Source organism: Simochromis diagramma, unplaced genomic scaffold (assembly GCF_900408965.1).
Source record: "Simochromis diagramma unplaced genomic scaffold, fSimDia1.1 OVJJ01000344.1, whole genome shotgun sequence".
Lineage (NCBI taxonomy): Eukaryota > Metazoa > Chordata > Actinopteri > Cichliformes > Cichlidae > Simochromis > Simochromis diagramma.
This window is the reverse complement of record NW_024387375.1, coordinates 4,415,997-4,438,012: the sequence shown is the minus strand read 5'-3', so window position 1 is coordinate 4,438,012 and position 22,016 is coordinate 4,415,997. Positions and strand designations below refer to the sequence as shown.

The following is a 22,016-nucleotide window of genomic DNA, read 5'->3' as shown; positions in this document are numbered from 1 at the left end:
GATGTAGGTTACAGTACTGTGCAAAAGTCTTGAACCACCTCTTATTTCTTTGTAAAAATAAATGAGAAACAGCAGCACCGGGTTAAATGCAGACCATATCTGGTGAGGCTTCAGTGAAGCGTAGCTGGATCGACTTACAGATCAGATGATTCTCTCAGTTCCTGTTTCAGGTCTTTGCTTATTTTTTTTCTGTTTCTTAAGGACAGATACTGTTCATCTGCTACAGTTTTTATTAGACCTGCCACTTCTTTTGCCCTCCGCTTCTCCTGTTTCCTCAGATTTATTTTTTTAAGATCTCTTTGGAAGATCTTCAGAAAACCTGGAGAACTGTTGCTGAAGGCCACTTTAAAAAATGACAAGAAAGTCTGGGTCCCTGGATGAATTTCAAATAAATGAGGTGTACTATCAACACTCATCATACTAAAATGTGATCAAATTCTATTTTGTGCCTTATTTTCATTATTTAAAAAGAAGCTGTGGCAAAATCAACTGATGATCTCTGACTTTTCAAAGTTTTAGATTTGAGTCTGTTTATTCCACCTGCTGGAGGATATCTGAAGATGTTAATTAACATAAGTTGGCATTTGTGGTTTTGTTAGCGCGGGTCAGTTCATTCTGCTGCTGACATTATAAACAAGTCCACAGTTGATTACACCAATTAAACCTGACAGCCAGATAAAAGGTCTGTAAAGAGCTGCAACAAACAGTGACATGAAACCTAAAATGCAGTCAGGAGATCCAATAATAAGTATCCAGAATCACTGGTAATTAAATATGACAAGTAAATTGTGTAGTTAATCCTTTTTGTATTCACTAATAAAAACAGGACTCTGTTTAATTAGAGGCAAATGTATTTGAGATTAATGTTACATTTTGAGATTGGCTCAGAGGCTTCTGGAAGCTGCACTTTGACCAAACACGTTAGACAAAATTTGCCCATCTGCTACGGCTATCAAACTTTAGCTGTGATGTCACTGGTATGAGGCCAGCAGTGACCAGCCAGCCAGGAGGTAACACAATCTTCCCCGTTGTGCCAAACATGGACTTCCTTGCTGCTGGTGTGTATGATGATCCGGGGCAGGTGTGATGTGACTCCACTGACTGTGCTTTGGTAACCAGAGAACTGCATGCTGCCCCACTCAGCTGCACCGTCAGTTCACATATAAATAGCTTTACTGAAAGCTACGCAAGGCCAGAAGGAATCTGGACACAACAGAGGGGAGGGATTACTCGTTCTTCATAAGACAGCAGACACACTGAGTGCACTCAGCGTAGTTTACACAGTTGCACAAAGAGAGAAAGCTCCACAGACACGGACTGCATTCTTAGGACATGGGTATTCACGGATCCAAGCATCAGAAACAAGCACAAGTCCTGATGCTGGGCCTGGATGGATCAGGAAAGACCACGCTGCTTTACAAGCTGAAGTACAACGAGAGTGTGGTGACAGTGCCCACTGTGGGTTTCAATGTGGAGACACTGGAGACGGACAGGAGCAGCCCGGCACTGATTGTGTGGGACGTCGGGGGCCAGAAAAAGATGAGGCCCCACTGGAGGCATCACTATACCGACACAGCTGGAGTGGTGTTTGTGGTGGATAGCAGGGACCTGAAACGGTTGGACGAGGCCCGCAAGGAACTCCATCGGGTAAATAAACCAACGAATATTTTATTGTTGAGCATGCACCTTCACTGTGCAGGCTTTGATGCTACAAATCTGTTTCCAAAACTGCCTTCAAAAGGGGAAATGTTGAAAGCATGTAGGGTATTTATGAGCAGGGATTTGTGGCACTGCAACTAGTTTTGAATCTAGCAACTCAAGAAACTTCAAGGCACTGTATTTAAACTTCTGATGAGGTAATTTGAAGGGATTGTTTTTGTGGACAAAACAATAAAACATGCAAATTAATCTTACAGGTGCTTTATTTTGTGTTCCTGTTTATATCTTTAATAAATTATCTATCACGCATTATAATTATAATATAGTTGTAAGAGGGTGGTTTTTAATGTGTTCATATGTTAAAGGTATTAAGAGGTCATTAGGATTATCAGTTTAAAGTCTTCACAAAAAACCTTCTAATTGTTGATAAATGCATAATAAATGCTAAGATAGTCTATTTTTAATTTTAATGTGTCGTAAACCATATAGTTATAGTAAACCTGGAAGCAAGCACAAAATTCAGGCTTTTCTAAAAAGTTTGTAGTGCCGGCCCTCACTGTGTTCTCTGCTTACCAGGTTCTGAGGTACGAGAGTCTCAGGGAGGTTCCTCTCTTGGTCCTCGCCAACAAACAGGACCTACCCGGAGCTCTGAGCCCAGAGGAGCTTTGCCTGAAACTTGATTTGAGAAAAGTGTGCGAAGGCAGGGCCTGGTACATCCAGCCGTGCTCAGCCACAACTGGGATGGGACTCGAGGAAGGTTTCAGGAGGATAGTGTATCTCATGAAGACCCCACTGAAACGGACTCAAGAGGATATTAAGGTGAAGATGAGGTCTAAAGGCTTCAGTGTCACGGCTATGAAACAATCCTTGCTCTGCGGCAGCTGATGGATGAAGACTTTCTTTAGTTTTATTCATGCGCCGTGCAGGATTTCCCCCTGCCTGCCTCTGCAACACATCACTGAACGGCCTGAGTCACAGTCAGAGTGCAATAGTCAGAGATAAGAATGCGTATCACACTGAGGGCAGAGTGTCCTCAGACTGTGACTGCAGACCACTAGTATTCTGTGAAAAATCTTGGATTAGCAGATTATGGGAAAACAGTCTCAAGCTGTCATAGGCAAATATTTAGCCTGATAATACGTAAAAAAGCTGATAGCGGTTGGTGGTAGTGCAAGTTTTCTCGCCTCAGCTGTGCACTTAACTTGTTTATCTTTTAATCTGTTATTTGTGTTATTGTTATTGTCACAATATTACAATATTCAGAGTTAGTGGTAGATTATCTTCAGGGACACAAATGTGAATACAAATCATATCTACTGTATATCTAAGGTTTGAATTGTGTATTTTCATTTGTCCTGTATTTTTTTCTAATTAAATAAAAGTATTTGAATCAGGCAGGTTTGTGGAAAAGTGGTACTGCAGTACTGCAAAATGAGCATGTTAGGGTAGCCAATGACAGCAGGAATAGCCTCCTTGGTTTTGCCTTTCAGGATGTGTTCACAACAAGTTTTTTGTTAATTGTAATTTGTTCAAACTTGTTGCATTCAGGGAATGTAAAATAATTGAAATGATTGAAATGAAATCCTCCAAAGCTTCCTCCTCCTAGTTTACACGTCACAAGCAAACAGATGCTCCGTGTTACCTCATGGACTAATCCTCGCCCTCCCTCTCTCGGTTGCTCATAGAGCCTCAGGGTGCTGGACTTTGGGTGGAGATCTCTGTGAGTTTTTATGTCTTGACATCAGTGACATCTCTGTCCTGGGTCAGAGCTGGGTGTTGAAGGACTGATAGCTTGGATCTTATTCCTACTGTTGAGCTGGCTTTTCAGTGCTTGTCTTAATTTCTGGAGTTATTCCTGATCTTTATCATGGCTCCAGTCGGCCTGTGGGCCTGATTTGACCACACTTATCCAGACCAAGTGACAGTACTTAACCCTCTAAAGCCTCTTCTATAATATTTGATTCATGTTTTTTGGGAGTTTTTGAAGATTCTTCAACATCAGTATGACATTTCCCCCCTGAAAAGGTCAAATAAATTGCACAACACATTTTTAAGCAAGAAAAAAAAAAAACCAAACCAAACAAAATAAACAAAAAAACAACATTTAAAAAATTACAAATTAAAAGACATATATACAAATTAATATTAAAATTTAGAGTTTTTTTAATTGTCAGAAGTTTCAATAAACGTTTCATTTTCAAAAAAAATCTCAATTTTCTGGCAATTATTTTGTGGTTTGGGCTTTGAATGATAAAGTCCAGACTTTATTCAGTTTGAGGTGCTTGTGCGTGACCCTAAACACGCCATTTATAGTCAAAGTGGTCAAATGTGGTTGAATTAAAACAATTCTGCAAAGAAGTGGGGGCCAAAATTCCTCCACAGTGATGTGAAACACTCACTGCCAGTTATCACAAACACTTGAGTGCAGTTCTTGGTGCCAAAGGTGGCATAACCAGTTATTAGGGTTAGAGAGCAATTACTCTTTCACACAGGGCCAAGTAGCTCTGGATAGCTTTGTTTCCTCAATAAAAGAAATCATCATTTTAAAACTGCATTTTGTATTTACTCAGGTTATGTTTAACTAATATTAAAATTGTTTGATGATCTGAAACATGGGTATTACTTTACAGCAAGAAGGTCGTGGGTTTGAATCCTGCCTGTGGCTTCCACCCACAGTCCAAAGACATGCATGTAGGGTTGGTGATTTTAAACTGACTGTAGGTGTTAATGTGAGTGTTTCTCTGTCCAGTGTGTACCCTGTCTCTCATAACCCTGAATTCATGACCCTAGGCAAGGCAAGGCAAGGCAAGTTTATTTGTATAGCACAATTCAACAACAAGGTGATTCAAAGTGCTTTACAGAGACATTAGAAACAAAAACAAATAAAAAGCATGATTTAAAATTGATTAAAACAAGCAAACAAACAAACTAATTAACAAACAAACAAACCGGTATATAAAATCAAAACAGATAAAATCAGAACAGTAGATAAAATCAGTAGTTAAATGTAAGTTTTGAAATTTAAGCTTAAAAGTGTGGATTTGGTGCTTTATTCAAATGCAGCTGAGAATAGGTGAGTCTTCAACCTGGATTTAAATAAACTGAGTGTTTCAGCTGATCTGAGGCTTTCTGGGAGTTTGTTCCAGATATAAGGAGCATAAAAGCTGAATGCAGCTTCTCCGTGTCTGGTTCTGACTCTGGGAACTGATAAAAGACCGGATCCAGATGACCTGAGGGATCTGTAAGGTTCATACTGGGTCAGGAGGTCATTGATGTATTTTGGTCCTAAACCATTCAGAGCTTTATAGACCAGCATCAGAACTTTAAAGTCTATCCTCTGACGGACAGGCAGCCAGTGTAAAGACCTCAGAGCTGGACTGATGTGGTCCACTTTTTTGGTCTTAGTGAGGACTCGAGCAGCCGAGTTCTGAATGAGCTGTAGTTGTCTGACTGATTTTTTAGGTAGACCTGTAAAGATGCTGTTACAGTAATCAAGCCTACTAAAGATGAATGCATGGACTAGTTTTTCCATGTCCTGTTGAGACATCAGGTCTTTTATCCTTGAAATATTCTTGAGGTGATAGTAAGCTGACTTTGTTATTGTCTTAATGTGTTTTTCTAAGTTTAGGTCTGCATCCATCACTACACCCAAATTTCTCGCCTGGTTGGTGGTTTTTAGGTGTATAGATTGAAGTTCTCTGGTGACCTGTAATCGTTTTTCTTTGGCGCCAAAGACTATTACTTCAGTTTTGTTTTTGTTTAGCTGGAGAAAATTGTGGCACAGCCAGTCATTAATTTCCTCAATGCATTTACCAAGAGCCTGTACAGGGCCTCGGTCTCCTGGTGACATTGTGATATATATTTGTGTGTCATCTGCATAGCTGTGGTAGTTTATTTTATACCAGTTAAGCAGAAGAAAATGGACAATCTGAAACATGTAAGTGTGCCAAATACTTTTTCACAGTACAGACAGGAGAAACTCCCCTTTAACTTTAAGTTTAATGTAAGATTAACTACATATTTAATCCCCTGAGACATTAACTATAAGAAAAGCAACTACAATTTCAGTAACACGTCTCAGGTTTTCTACATAACAAAGAAGTGCTGCTGTAGTAACAGAAAAATCTGTCAGTACGACACTTTGGGCTTAAATTGTAACAAATTAATGTGTAAAATTATGAGAAAAGTTCTGGTATCTCATTTCATTTGTAATTTAAAAATTACGTCTTTGTAAATGTGTATACATCCATTCATTCATCAACATTTCTTTAATACATATAGTAAAAAAAGCTGATCTATTACTCAGTTACTTTGGCATAGTATAATTGGCCTTGAGGAGGTCTTCAATAGTAGAAAAAGCTGTAAAAGTTATGAAAATTATGTTAAAAGTGAAAAATGTTTGCCCTCCTTCACAATTTTTAAAGCCCTCCAGTGGCTGGATTTGGACTCTTTATCGGACCTAAGTTATACTATTCAATATACATTATTATTTAGTGTTTATTTTTAAATAGGGTATTTGTCAGTGACATATTTTAACATAATCGTCTTAGGGCCTTTTTATATGTTTATTTCAATTTATTTAATTTCGTTTGCGACAATAAAATTTGTTTTTATTTATTTTAACAACTAAAAACACGTCTTTTTAGAATTGCATTTTGTTAACTTTTGTCTGTTTTTGTTTTATACCTTGTGAAGCACTTTGTGATTTTTTTTTTTTATCTAGAATGTGCTATATAAATAAAATTATACTTACTTACTTACTATTTTTATCAGTTGGCGCTAACACTGTGTGCAGTTCGTACCTCTGACGGTGCATACATATAAATATAAATTAGATATAATGATTAAGTAACTTGTAGTGAGCCCTCCACCAATGAGCGTGTCGGGGAATTCCCCACCCTTCCGCTACGCCAGATCGAGGCTGCCCTCCACCACCGGCATTCCCAGTATGCACCGCGGACTGAGCTGCGAAAAATAGTCCGCTAACGAAAGGCTGAGAAAAGGGAACCAGAAAAGGGGTAGCTCAAAGCTAAATCCACGAGTCCATCTGTATTTAACGTAACCAGAAGCGATAACATGGCTGACAACGAGAAACTGGACAACCAGCGGCTGAAGAATTTCAAGAATAAAGGCCGTGATTTGGAGGTAAAAGTTGTGCCGATTGGTGTCGAGGATCTCTCTTTTCCACAGCGTCCGCCGCTCTGTTTGCCTCCAGCTTCGCCGCTCCGCTTCCCTGTGACGTCGTTTCTAATTTCTACCGATAGGAACTTTGTACCCAGAGCCCCGGCCAGGGTCTTTACATAAAGCTTATTTTAAATATTTGGCCGGGGCCGGACGACTCCCTGTCGGGTCTCACTGGTTTCGTTAACCCATGGGCCGCTTTGGCTATAAAACGCGTCAGAAACGCTAGCCAGAGTTCATCTGCTAGCCCGCTGCTAGCCAGGCCCACGGGGTACATGCTAGTTCAACTGAAGACTATCACCCCACAGATAGGTTTAGCTCGGCGTGTTAGTCACCGTCTCGTCGAAAAGTTCATACACATGGCTTTCGAGCTGTTCTTTAGAACTATATAATTTATTGCTAAGACAACATGGCGGCATTTTATCGTTATTTTGATACTGCAGTTAGCTAGCCTATGCTAGCTTGGTAATTGGGGTTTGATGGTGGTACTGCTGGCTGCAGTTCCACCCATCCCCCGTCTTTATAATCAAAAACAATGGCGGAAACCAGTTAGCTTCTTTACTGGCCGGTCGCCTGAGTGTTTTAATCAAAGCTTTGAGTTGATTTTCTGTTTGTTTGCATCCTTGTATTTCGTTAATGCTAACGTTACACGTTCCGTGAAAACAGCGCGCATAGCTAAGATAACATGATTACATGAGCCGCAGATCAAAGCTACACGTTAGCTAACGTCGGATCGATAAGTTACCAGGGGAGTTAGAGTCGGGTCAGAGTGTCAGTAATGTTACCCGGCTGATATTGTTTTCAGGCGGGCTTAGTTAAGATGTATAAGCAGGATATACTCATACATCCTGTTTGACAAGTCTGTGGCGCGGTAGGCCTCCGGACACGAGCTTCTCGCTTCACAACCTGCTGAAAACTTCAGTTACAAAAGCACCGTGCAGGTTTGTTATTGAAGAACACACGATTTCGCGAGCAGCAACCACAACTTATTTTCGTCAGTTATTTACTGTCTGCAATATGTCTCTTCCGCGTAGGACAGCTACTGTCGTTAGATTCAACAATCCTACATTAAAATGTCTCTTTATGAAGATTTTATTTTAAATAAAACCCGTCCAGCTCTTAGTCATTACTTTACTATGAAGAAATATTTAAACTGCTCTCCCAAGTCTTGGCCATCAGAGGACAGAAAATAAACATTATAACCAATGTACTATTCAACAAAACGTTCCTCTTTTAGCTTTTCTCCATAAACAGTGAGTAAGACTACCGTGCATTTCTTACAAATTATGCAGTCCATGAATATTAATACAGTAGTGCAGATTTGATCATAAAGCAGTACAACACAGTATCACAAATATTAATTACCTTTTGCAGAACTGCAGTGTCTTCATATGATGATAAAATGTTGGTTAAGTGTACCTCATCGTGTTTGTTCCTTAAAGGGAAGATCATTAATAAAATATTGTCTTTGTCAAAGAATAGAAGAATTATCTGTGTTGTTAGGGTCTTAAAGCTAAGTAATATTAGGTCAGTCACTCATTTGTAGTTTGTGTATGATTTGAATTGATTGAAGACAGTATAGGCTAATTAAAGCTCTCCTTCTGTATAATCTTCCCGTGCCATCTTTCCTCACAGACTATGAGAAGACAGAGGACTGAAGTAGTGGTGGAACTCAGAAAGGTAATCACATTTGTATTTTTTAAATATATTTTCCACCAATTTCAAACACTAATAACTTTAAGGTACATTATGTTATGGTCTGCTCTTTTATCTGCAAATCTGTGTGACATAGCATGTATGCTAAATTTCTAATTTATTTATGATGAAATTCTGTATGAGCTTATATGAAGTATTATTTCTACAGAACAAAAGAGATGAGCATCTTCTGAAGAGGAGAAATGTTCCCCATGAGGACATCTGTGAGGACTCTGATGTTGACGGAGATTTCAGATCGGTATGTTTGTTTGTTTTTTGTTTTTTTTTTAGTTTCCCACTCAAGTCTCCTGTCATTAGGAAGTCAAGTAAACATCTTTTTAGTTTTTGTGCGTTTTTTTTGTTTGTTTGTTTTTTAAAAGGTGGGGTGTTGTCCAAGCAGTGGGAATGACAGTCTGGGAGGAAGGTTGTCGTGACTGTTTGTTCAAGGGGTTTTTGCACGTGCAGGTCATCACAGTGATGAAACACTCCAGAGGTTTAGAACCTGCTGACATCTTGTTCATGTGATGCTGCCTCATTGGCTCTCCGTGCTTTACGTCAGCTCGGTGTGGCATTAGTGTGAAAAAACATGCAGTTTGTCTAGCTGTCTGCTTGTTGATGGGTTCTTCCCGAAGGAAGATACTCACTCGGTAGAATGTGTTCAACATACCTTATTTTCAGATATTTAGTTTGCTTTTTACTAAACAGTAATGCCACATTTTTATTTTATTTTATTTTTATTATGTTAACTGTGCAGTGAACACCTATTCTGTTTCCTAAAATGTATTCTAGGTAAGAAAAGGCAACATAAATAATATATGTAGTACTGTTTCAGCTGCCCCCAAATCATTTTTCCCCAAGTGTCTCAGACCCGACATTATATGCTTTTTAATCTTCAGGTTAGGGGTTGGGGTCAATTTAAACAATGTGTAAATGCATGCACAGTCAAGTTAATCAGTGAAGTAAAATATCATGGTATTGTAGCCTATTAAATGACCTACATCCTTTTACTCTGTAACTGACCCATTTCAAGTGGTACAGTGTTTTTGTTGGGTGATACACTAGCTGTTTGTATTTAGCTATAATGTTTTTAAGTTCAAAATACTCATCACTTTCTGGAGTGATGACAAGGAGGCAGAGAGGGCCTATCTGGACATTTCATGGTTGATTTAAAGAAATGTCATCAGCCCACTTCAGTCTCTATGGCTGTGTTTTAATAATGTTACTTCCACACAACAAAGGAGCTCTGAGACAAAGGTGACCAACAAAGCCACCTTCCTTAAATGTAAAGGGTCAGCTGATAACAAGAATATTGCTCTCGCTTAAATTTTTGCTGCTCTCATCAGTAGGCCTTGGGTCTTTTCTCTCATTGGACAGCCCTGAAATCTGATTAAACACAGATGACATCGGGCATTTCAAGGTGTACTTTATTTTCAACAACATATTTTTCTTAACATATGTCACAAGGTGCTTTTGTGGATGTGCAAAAAGTTGGATCATCAGTTTTAAACCTTACATCAGGGGTCCCCAACCCCAGTCCACAACGGCTGGTGTCCCTGCAGGTTTAAGATCTCACCCTGGGTCAACACACCTGAATCACATGATTAGTTCATTACCAGGCCTCTGGAGAACTTCAAGACACGTTGAGAAGGTAATTTATCCATTTAAGTCAGCTGTGATGGATCGAGGACACATCTAAAACCTGCAGGGACACCAGCCCATGTGGACTGAGATTGGGGACTCCGCCTTACACCCTGAGAAGCTTGAAACTATCTGCAATTGTCTCAGTAACCATCTTGTAGTATAGGCAGTGTTGGCTCACGCTTCATGTTTTGTGCTAACGGTGTCACACAAAATGGATCCATCATGTCTCTGGATTTGGTGGCATCGTTGGGTTAAAATGGCCACTCAGCAGTTCAAAATTGCAATCACTCTGACTACCTCATAGTGTTGAGAAAGCTAACTTGGAGTGAGCTGCTTAGCAGTAGATCAACAGTGACATGCTGCTCTGACTCACTGCAAAACATTACACTGGCCTTTGTGAAAGTCTGCTTTAACTACTCATCACACCAGTGATAGTGGTTTTAAGGTTTATTTAATTGTTTCCTTAAGGATGCTTTTTGTTAGCTTCTGCAAAATAAGTAGTTTGGACCTTACGACTGAATCCTCTTTCCCTCAGCTGTTCCTTTCTTTATTCTTGTCTCAAGTATTTTTAATATCTCTAGGTTGGAGTTGCCTCTTTAATCATCTGCCCAGACATCGAATGTAAATACAACATCATAAATCTGCTTCACTCAGAGATGCTAGGATTTTTTTTTTCTGGTTTCCACTCGTGCTGCATAAATTAATCAGAGGTATCTTCCAATAAGTTCAGCCACTCAGGGCCTACGTTTGACTCTGAACTTCATGTAGGGGGCACTGGGTAAGGGTGCCAATTGGCATTTTGTCATGGTGAATGACGGCCTGCACGTCCAGCTTGCTGACTGTTACACCGTAACACCAGACTGGTTCAAGCGAGACTCCTGACGGCATTTCTTAATCCCCCAGCCGTCAGCTGGTGCTTTAGACTTTCCTGTCTTAACAGTTTTCACATATAAAAACAAGAAGCTAACAGATGTCTGCTCGCTGTCCTTCTGATAACTCACTACATGCCTTTAATAGTGCTGTTTGTTTTTTTACACATTGGGTTTAAAATGTTTTTTTTTTGTTACACATCCTGTATGTTTTTGTACTTTTGGGTTTACGTGTTTAACAGAGTCCTAATCTTTCTGAAATCTTCTTCTTCAGCAAAACACCTCTCTTGAAGCAATAGTACAAGTAAGTGCTATATTTCCTCTCCTGTTATTTGAATGATTAATTACAAATAACAAATGTCCTTTAAAGTCTGCTTAATGTCTTATAATATACTCCCTCTAACTAAAGATATTTTGGAAAACACACATTGTTGCTATAAAATAAATATGTTGATTGTTGTATTGTGCGTGATTCATTTGTATTTTCTTTTTTTAGAATGCTACCAGTGATAACCAGGGCGTCCAGCTGAGCGCTGTTCAGGCCGCCAGGTAAAAACACACACACACACTTGGCCTGCCTCAGGACGGACCCTGATAACTATTCTTTGTCTTTTACATCATGTTGCAAATAGAAACCACTGCACATCAACATCTAGGGGGGAAAAAATGCTGTCCCCTACTACTGTTTGTGGAGTTTTCACAATAAGTGAACTTCACCGACTGACAGAGCTGTGATGTACGGCGCCGTACATCACAGCTCTGTCTTGGCGGTCTTTCTGGTTGAAATTGCTGGTTCTTTGCAAAATACAACTTCAAAGTGTTTTGTTTTCTGGGGCGAAGTGTTTGTTGTTGTGTGTGTGGTTGTTTTTTTTTTTTTTTTTTTTTTTTTTTTTTTTTTTTTTTTTGGGGCGATCGTGGCTCAAGAGTTGTGAGTTCGCCTTGTAATCAGAAGGTTGCCGGTTCGAGCCCCGGCTTGGACAGTCTCGGTCGTTGTGTCCTTGGGCAAGACACTTCACCCGTTGACCCGTTGGTCAGAGGGCCCGGTGGCGCCAGTGTCCGGCAGCCTCGCCTCTGTCAGTGCGCCCCAGGGTGGCTGTGGCTACTATGTAGCTTGCCATCACCAGTGTGTGAATGGGTGGATGACTGAATGTGTAAAGCGCTTTGGGGTCCTTAGGGACTAGTAAAGCGCTATATAAATACAGGCCATTTACCATTTTTAGGTTTTTTTTTTTTTTTTTTTTTTTTTTTTTTTTTTTTTTTTTTTTTTTTCTCCCCCCTTCCAGCTTTGCTTGACAGATGCGATTCAAGAATAAGCCAGCTCTGTCTAATTAATGGACATTGTAAATGGCTCTGCAGCTCAGTCATGCAGCATAAGGTAGCTGAAACAAATTCACGTGCTGGGAATCTTTTTATTTTTTGTTTGCTCGATGTTAGATGTGCCGGGAAATGCATCGATTTTGTTTTTGACTTTCAACTAATATGAAAACAAGATAAGATATCGAGATAAAATTGTTACGGTGCCACATTCTGTTTCACAATACCGCTTTTCGGTTTCGCTACAAATCCACAGCACCACGTGCTGTTACAGACGTCAGAGCTGTGAAGCGTTTAATTCAGCTTGCATTAACAGTGTTCTTAAAATATTAAAGAAATTAAAACGGCACCTTCCCCCCCCCCCCCCCCCCCCTTCTCTTTAAAACAACAACAACAACCCAGATGCATGATAAGAGTACACGTGTTAGCTATCAAAATAACGTTGATTATTTTAGGTGATAATCAGGGTGATGTCTCCTTGGAGTCACTGATATTGTGATTGACTTGCATTCTCAAGATACTTGAAATTCTTGAGCTGTTTCTCTCTGTGCTCAGTCGCTTCAGCTTGGTGTTTGTGTGTGGGGTTTTTTTGTGTGTGTGGGGTTGTGTGAGAGAGAGTAATTGTCTTTTGTTTTCTCTTTGTTTTTGTAGAAAATTGTTGTCCAGTGACCGTAATCCTCCCATAGATGACCTGATTAAGTCTGGGATCCTTCCTATCCTGGTGCATTGCCTGGACAGAGATGACAAGTAAGCCAGCTGTAGCTCTTGTTTGCCTGCATGTAGCGTTGAGTTTGTGTTTTAGCGCACCCTACATCCAAACAACGTCACAGATATGCAAATACATTTTAGTTTTCACTTTCCAGGAATGGTGGAACATAATCGGCTCGTTAGTATTCTTTCTGTTCATTAGTACTCTTACTGTTAAACACACTGACACAATCATGCTCACTTCTATAATTGCCTCTTCTGCACCTTTCCACAGCCCCTCTCTCCAGTTTGAGGCAGCCTGGGCTCTAACCAACATAGCCTCTGGGACCTCAGAGCAGACTCAAGCTGTGGTCCAGTCTAGTAAGTTTCACTTCTTTCTTAGCTTTATCTTGCTTTACTCTGTAATGTGTCTTTCTTAATCTAAATTTAGCCTGGGAGATAATAAGGTGGTAAAATTAACTTTTGAGAAATCAAGATTTTTATTGTAGTTAAAGACTTTTGACGAGGTGAAGACTTGTGCAAATTTCTGTAATATAAAATACTAGTATAAGTACTAGCGACCTCAGTAATTTGGAAAACACAGATTGTAATGGGTAATTCCGCATTTGTAAAGATTTACTTTGTGATATTGGTTTAATTCTACTTGTAAAAGTGGAATTGTGCTGTTTTCCTTAGGCCTGAGATCGGTTGGAGGTGCCCTAACAACCATTAGTCGCTAGGAAAAATGTGTAGCCCCTGACTGGTTTCATGGCCTGTGTGACCCGGGCCTTATCAAAGCCGCCTCCTTAACCACGTTCTTTGTTTCTTGGTGTCATGACCTGTTTGTGGTTGATCACATTAAACGGCAGTGCCTATCATTACAGTACATACAGTCCCAATCATTGATGTATTATGCAGTCTTAACAGCAACATTTAGTCATCTTAATCAGGTTTAAAAGTGCTTTCTTAGTTAAGATCTTAGAAATTTCTTTGTTGAGTCAGTGATTTCTGTTTATTTTTTTATAATCTGTTTTCCTTTGTTTAGACGCTGTGCCGCTCTTCTTGAGGCTGCTTCACTCTCCTCACCAGAATGTGTGTGAACAGGCCGTCTGGGCTCTGGGAAACATCATAGGTGAGCTGCAATGAACAGAATGAACAGGACTGCATTAGAAATTAATCCTAATTCGGTCCTAAAATCTGTGTGTTCTTTCCAGGTGATGGCCCTCAGTGCAGAGATTATGTGATCAGCTTGGGTGTGGTGAAGCCCTTGCTCTCCTTCATCAGTCCCTCCATCCCCATAACCTTCCTCCGCAATGTCACTTGGGTCATGGTCAACCTTTGCCGTCACAAGGATCCTCCACCACCCATGGAGACAATCCAGGAGGTATGTGGAGAGAGTGCATGTGCTTAGGGGTGTAGGAATGCACTGTCATCATTTGGTTTTGCGTTTTTATTCCCTCATTTATACCAAGAGCAAAAAACATTTGAGGGTCTTTGAATTTTAACATTGAGACGGTGCAAAATAAACTTGAACCATCGGCCGCTTCATTTATGGACGTCTTAACTTATTTGTGTTTCTATTTGCTGGCTGTACCTTTACCAGTGGCCTCAGCAGAAGTATGTAGAAAAGCATCCTCACCTATGTCCTTGATGTTACCACAGTTAATGCTTTGCTTGTGGGTTTAAAAACACCTTCAATAGTTTGAAGTCTTGTTGAAGAAAAACATGATGACCATTTAGTAAGTCATGGGTCATAAACTGGAGACAAAAAGAGGGCGATAAATAGCAGGCAGCTCGAGACTTCAATAACATACAGGTGATGTCACAGTGGTTATGTCCATCCTTTATATACAGTTTGCAGTATGTGCAGTTACAAGTCCTGAAAAATGGGTTGAAAATATTAAGGTGTAAGGGAAGCCAGCATTTATATAGACCAGGTTGGGGGAACTCCAGGCCTCAAGGGCCTGTGTCCTGCAGGTTTTAGATATCACGCTGGGTCAACACACCTGAACCAAATGATTAGTTCATTACCAGGCCTCTGGAGAACCTCAAGACATGTTTAGGGGGTAATTTAGCCATTACAATCAGCTGTGTTGGATCAAGGACACATCTAAACTTGCAGCCCTGGAGTTCCCCACCCCTGGTATAGACATTTGAAATGTGGTTGAAACTGTCTGATCCATCTAAATGTATCAGGGAGTATCAAGTTGGACGTTGGGACAGTATGTCAGCAACTGGATTGTGGCAGATAAACTGATTTAAGTCCGCATCTGTGAGACTTCATGTCCTGTTCAAGTGTTAGATGCAAGGCACACAGTGCAGAATTCAGTGAACCTGTGGTTAGGTGAGGCCAGTCAAAGGACAGCAGCTTTGTTTTAGTTATGTGTTGTAATCAGATGATTCAGAGAAGAGTTGTCAGAAATTATAGTGGTTAATTACGTCAACACTGCAGCTATGATCAAACTTGAATCATGCCAGGAACTTTACTTGTGTTTTCACTCTCATTTTATCCACCTCGTAACAGTTTATTTTCTTTCTCAGATACTGCCAGCTCTCTGCGTTCTGATCCACCACACTGACGTCAGTGTAAGTACCCAGAACTGTCCTACGTAACCACGATGCACACTGGCTTCCCAGTTCCAGCTAAATTATCCCTGTCGAATCAAGTTTAAACAGAAAGCAAAATGTATTCATTTGAATCTTTTCTTTCTTTGCTACCTCCAGATCTTGGTAGACACAGTGTGGGCTCTGTCCTACCTGACAGATGCTGGGAACGAGCAGATCCAAATGGTTATTGACTCCGGCATTGTCCCACATCTGGTACCTCTGCTCAGTCACCAGGAGGTTAAAGTTCAGGTATGGGAAAAGGGCATGGGGGCGTTTTTATGTCTAATTAGACCTAAATTGGGTATTGTTTTAAAAACCCCATTGATGCAGAAGAATTAACCAACATCATGTGAAGATTAGCGCTGCATTCAACCAAAAGATATCTTGGTTGACTGAAATTTTACCCACTCTTCAAGTTATTAAACAGTTGCACAGAGAAGTAAACTTTCACATCACGTTTACATTAAATAAATCCGACTCAGTTGTCTGTGTTCCCTCTAAAGCTCCTTTCGAGTGCTCCCTTATTCACTCAACCACTCTAAGTGTTGTTATATCTTATGAACAAAGATTAAAAAAACAGGATTTGTGATACATTAAATCACTCTTACCAAGTTATCTAAAATGATGACAGATTGGGATCCAACCAGTACTCATCCATCTGAAAATAGACCTGCATTAACTGGTAATCCTAGAACAACAGACTTTGGACTTCATGTCCAGAACAAACTGTTAGACTCTTGTTGTTGTGATTTCTCGTTTACATGAGAGAGGAGGCTTTAAGTCCTGCTTGGTCTGTGTGTCGCTGAGACATTGAAACAGTGATGCTGACCAAACGCACTAAAAGATGTCAGTTCTGAGCATTAAATAAGAAGTTAGCAGAAACTAACCCACATAGGTTAGCATGCTGCATTAAAGCTATATGCTTTGTTGCTTGTCAACAACCCAAAACATCTTTGACATGTTATCAGTTACTCTGAAACAGCATAAACAGCCTGCACTTTTAAAAGTATTTGGCAGTATCTGGGTTCGGGTTGGTTTCAAAACGCATAGCTTTTTATTAGAGATGGCACGATACCACTGTTTTATGTCCGATAGCGATATCATAAATTTGGATATCTGCCGATACCGATATGAATCCGATATAGTGGGGTTTTTTTTTTTAATCGATAAAACTTTTTTTAATATCTTGCTGCTTTTTGTATAAGTTCATACTCAAGTAAAAAAAACAAACAAACACTAAAGCTATTCTGTTAAACCTGTATGTAAAAAAAAAAAAAAAAAAAAAAAAAATAATAATACACTGCACCCAAAATATTTCATAGTTCAGCAATACTGATCAATCTAATAAACTTAAACCTACTCCATCCTCCCAATCCTGGTATTTTAAAGAGTACTTAGCAGAAATATTAAGCAACCTAACTAATAGCAAGCAAAAAAAATAGGGAACCACTCTCCACCTCATGATGCTTAATCGACGTAATAAACTTTAATTTGATGCAGTGTGAAATAAAATGCACAGAAATCAATTATTTTTCAAGAGTAATTAAATAGATTCAACATCTTTCTTCAACAGAACTGCAGACTGCACAGATCGTATCTTCCCAAAGGAAAAAGTAGTGTAACTTACTAGGGTATATTAGACTTAATAGTTATTATATACAGTAATGGACTTCTATACATTTTACATCAGATTAAAACTTTGGGTGTAAGATTCGGATAATTATTTATTAAAAGCTAGACATTTTAAATGAGAATAAGAAAGAAAAGTATGTCTTAGGGCATTAACAGGGAGAAGGGGGCACAATCGGCCCCCCTGGCTAAACTTTGCTAGATCCGCCCCTGCACAGTTACCAGCCGTCAGCTACGTAGAAAAGGATGCTGGTGTAGAAAGTAATATTAAATAAATTCTAACAACAGCTTATCAAACTTAAACGTGCTGCTGTTGTTCAGCCGCTGGTTTCCTCTTTCTGGCGCGAAGTGGGCCAAAAACAAACAAGAGAGACGGACTCGCGACAAAGCCGATCAGCTGATCATTGATCAGTTTCATGATTGAAGTAGCAGCAGGAGAGGGAGGGAAAGAGAGAGGCAGTCGCTCCATATATCGGTTGTTAAGCTTAACGCGGGAATGCTTTACAAACATTCAGAGATGAACTTACACACCTGCTTTACTTCTCTCTGGGATAACTTCCTTGGAGATGAAATGCCGGATTGCTAGCGAGGCTACAAATACACACAGCCCTCTATCACGTGAGCACACTGCTCCGACGTGCTACGGTTATGAGCTGAGTTACACCATGTCGCAAGTTTTTTGAGGTGCTTTTTTTTTTTTTATATTTAATGGATCGGATTACATTTTTTATTTCCCTCCGATATCCGATCCAGTAATTTACGTCAGTATCGGACCGATACGTAATATTGGATCGGTCCATCTCTACTTTTTATAGACCACCAATGGCAGCTTGGGTTGCGTGGGATTATATTGACCAACCAAGCAATATGGACGATCCAGCCGGAGTACCTAAAATGTAAAAATCATAAAATACTACTTCTGTTATCTCAACACTGGAAACATTAATAATTGTACTAAGTGAAGCAAAAATGTGGTGATAATTCTTCTTTTTAACTGCTCTTACTGTTTAACTCCAGTGAGATTTGTCTTAGTTTCTTTGTGCTACAAGCATATTGAGTATTACGAAAGAAGTCTTCTTTGTGTCATCATCAAACGCGCTTCCTCTCCACATGCAGACTGCTGCCCTGAGGGCTGTTGGGAACATTGTGACCGGCACAGACGAACAGACCCAGGTGGTGCTCAACTGTGACGCCCTCAGCCATTTCCCTGCGCTCCTCACCCACCCAAAGGAGAAAATCAACAAGGTAACGTTCTCCGACTGTTTGTAAGAAACACACAAACTTTGTCAGTCATCTGGAAGTGATGAAAACAGAGACGTTGTGCAAGTGAGTGCTGCGTGAAAGGAAATAGATGGGGCAGATAGCTGAGAGCAGGAATTTAAAAGGTGCAGAACCACAAAGACGAAGAACCGAAGAGGACGCCAACAACTTTATACCTTCAATTAGTAGCATAGGTTAGGGGTTTGATAAGGGGTAGTAGTGTGTGTGTGTGTGTGTGTGTGAGATACATGGGTTGGTGGAGAAAGGGTGCTGAAGACCAAGCGTCTCTGCTGATATCGGAGTGCATCTGAGACCAGTCACGTAAAAAAAGAGGCCTCCTTTTTGTGACTGGTCGATGATTAGAGCCTCAAAGTCACCCTCTCCCCGCCCACTGCACTCTGTCTCAGCCGGGAGTCAAAACTCTGTTTCGACCCCTGGGTTCTGATCCAGCTCCCACTTGCTTTGTGATCAAACATACACTGAATCTCTGTGACACAGCACATCATTCTCATGAGAGAAAATCATCACTAACTCTTGTGTTTATGCTTTTGTCCTGTAGGAGGCAGTGTGGTTCCTGTCCAACATCACAGCAGGTAACCAGCAACAGGTGCAGGCCGTCATTGATGCCAAGCTGGTTCCCATGATCATTCACCTGCTCGATAAGGTTTGTATCCATCTTAAGTCGATCCTGTTTAATTACTTTCAGAGAGCTTCTGGGTGATGGATGGGTTGCTTACATTGAATGTATGTTTTAGGGCGACTTTGGCACTCAGAAAGAAGCAGCCTGGGCCATCAGTAACCTGACAATAAGTGGGAGGAAAGATCAGGTAAGCCTCTCCCAAACACATGAAAAGTGTACAAGAAATGGGAAGTCGGTAAGTTCTGTAAACATAGAACTGAAATGACTTCATAATATTTGCTGCTTTAAGAATAAGTTTAAGCTTAATCATTTTCATTGATGAGTAAAATGCTCTTCCTTTTTTAACGCGGTGATTTATTGATAGTGCATCTCTGTGTCGTCTTCAGGTGGCACACCTGATCGAGAAGCAGGTGATCCCTCCGTTCTGCAACCTGCTCACAGTGAAGGATGCTCAGGTTGTGCAGGTTGTTCTCGATGGCCTCAGCAATATCCTAAAAATGGCTGACGATGAGGCAGAAACTATTGCTAACCTCATTGAGGAATGCGGAGGTCAGTGTCACCTTTACCATCACAATTGTTGGTCTTAACTTGTTAACATCAGGTGTTAATGTGTAATTGTTTTTTGTTTCACAGGTCTGGAAAAGGTGGAGCAACTGCAGAATCATGAAAATGAAGATATCTACAAATTGGCATACGAAATTATTGATCAGTTCTTCTCATCTGATGATGTAAGTTACTTAGGATATCTGCAGTTTTTTTTCTTTTATTATTATTATCTGAGTTGTCACAAATGGGGCTCCAGTTTCGCCCTTTTCACTGTACTTTGAGCCACAAATCATAGTGTAAGTCTGAAAATGGATCCTGCCCAGTGTGGCTGTCCAAACTGCTAATTTGATTCGGGTCAGCGGTCTGAATCACTGTCAGCTTTAGGTCGTTACCATGGTGCTGTCATACCACAAAGCAAGGTGGTTAATCCAAGGAGAAGTGCCAAAGTGATTGTTTGTATTGACAGTTCTTCTATTTAGGATGTAGATAAACTTTAATATCCCTGAGGAGCAAGTTGGCAAGACAGCCCACTTCCAGAAACCCAGAATCACATACCAGAATTCACAAAGTTAACTTCAATAAGTAGAGCTACGTAGACCCACTTTCTTTAGAAAGCTGCTGATGGTCCCTGGCTCAGGAATAGCGGCTGGCTATCGTCTTGACCCTAACGCCTCGTCTGCTGACTGTCCGCACAGTGTTAATGCTCCTTTTACTCGTCTGTCTTTCAGATCGATGAAGACACCAACCTGGTCCCGGAGGCCATCCAGGGCGGAACTTACGGCTTCAACTCAGCCAACGTGCCAGCCGAGGGATTCCAGTTCTAGACGGCATCTGGGGTATTCTGGAGTTTTGTTCACGATGCAGCACTCTGTTCAACATATAAAAAATTAGGAGAGAAAGGGCGAGAGAGAGCGAGTGTGAGAAATTTGATCCATTGTGCTTGGCTCGTGGGATCCATGGCTGCATCTTATCTGAAAGAAAAATATGTGGATTTCATTTGGCATTCCAGGGGAACCAGCCCAAATGAAGTTTGAGATGGCGAGTGGGTGCGAGTGAGAATGAGTGGCTACATGTTGCAAAAAAAAGCAAAACATCTACATCGAATGTGTTGAGAGACATGCCGACATAACTTCTGTGTTATTGGAGCTGTCGTCCTCGGAAAACTACTTCAAATGACAAGAAAAACGAAAATAAGAAAAACTCCATGTCTGCCCAGGGAGAACCAAGGACATTTAAAAAAAAAAAAAAAAAAGAAAATCAAGTGATCTTGAAATATTACAATACAGCAAAATGCAGAAATGATTATAACTATGATTATGAACTGAGATGAACAACGAACCATCACAATTCTGCGGTCCTCCGACTAGAGAGGGCGCCAGCCTCAATGTGCCCCTCCCCCAATCGGCCACGCTATCAGACATGTGTGTGAATGGACCCATTGTGTACGAATGTCTGGACTCAGCGCTGAGGAGCCAGGTTCATCTCCTCCAACGAGACGCCCCCCCACGCGGGGCGCAGTCCTCTCCCCCTGGTGGGCGGGGCCAGGAGTCCGGCTGCGCGTGTTCGCATGTTGCGAGAGAGTGGACGGATGAGTCGTGTGTGCTTGGCTGCGTGCGTGAACTGGGAGTGTGCGAGACTGGGTGAGAACGCATGCAGAGATGAGGAAAAATGAAAAAACAACCAACAACAACAAAAAAGATACAAAAACATCTGAAGAGAAAAGAAAATTGCAACAATGAGGTTCGCAAAGGTTTCAGGAAGAAATTCTGCCTTTGAGAGGCTGATCTGCGAAATCCCTGAAAGAAGGAACTGTGGATATGAGAAAACCATTGTCGTCACCAGGATTTTGTTTTTGATTTATTAAGTTAGTATTAATTGACACTGGACAATGTTATTGGCAGGTGTGGAGCAGCAGTGCATTGTATTAAGATGCATTTGGTGGCTTTTGGGCTTTTTTTTTTTTTTTCTTTTTTTTTTTTGCCTCCAGTGTATTTTCTTTTTCTTTCTTTTCCTTTTTTTAATGACTTTGTTTTCCAGCTTTTAGTTTCATATCGCTTCTGTAAAGGTGATTGATGACCATCGTACTCCATCCTCACACCACATCCCTAACCTACACACCAGATATGGGCTTGATGCTGTGAAATTGTTGACACCTTCACTTTATAATCAACCAAATGACCTGTTCCTCCTTGTAACTCCTTTATTTTCCCCCACCCCTTTTCCCTTCAATTAACAGCAAAATCACTGCTTTGCAGTACTGTTGCCATAGCTTTGATTGTCACCAAGGG

At 40.5% G+C, this 22,016-nt stretch overlaps 2 protein-coding genes across 2 annotated transcripts; both read left to right on the top strand.

Annotated features, from left to right (window-relative positions):
* The first annotated feature begins 74 nt into the window (after positions 1-74).
* LOC120719846 (ADP-ribosylation factor 6-like) lies at positions 75-3,054 on the top strand. The gene is made up of 2 exons (XM_040009381.1): positions 75-1,647; positions 2,236-3,054. Exons 1-2 carry the CDS (start codon positions 1,333-1,335, stop codon positions 2,542-2,544), a joined length of 624 nt encoding a protein of 207 aa, XP_039865315.1. The 5' UTR covers positions 75-1,332; the 3' UTR covers positions 2,545-3,054.
* A 3,522-nt stretch (positions 3,055-6,576) lies between these two features.
* On the top strand, positions 6,577-21,013 carry kpna4 (karyopherin alpha 4 (importin alpha 3)). The gene is made up of 17 exons (XM_040009297.1): positions 6,577-6,804; positions 8,476-8,520; positions 8,705-8,794; positions 11,320-11,349; positions 11,542-11,594; positions 13,011-13,106; positions 13,342-13,427; positions 14,092-14,178; positions 14,261-14,430; positions 15,588-15,632; positions 15,771-15,902; positions 18,399-18,527; positions 19,102-19,206; positions 19,298-19,369; positions 19,569-19,731; positions 19,816-19,910; positions 20,457-21,013. The coding sequence occupies exons 1-17, from the start codon at positions 6,736-6,738 to the stop codon at positions 20,550-20,552; spliced, it is 1,563 nt and encodes a 520-aa protein (XP_039865231.1). The 5' UTR covers positions 6,577-6,735; the 3' UTR covers positions 20,553-21,013.
* The last annotated feature ends 1,003 nt before the right edge of the window (positions 21,014-22,016 follow it).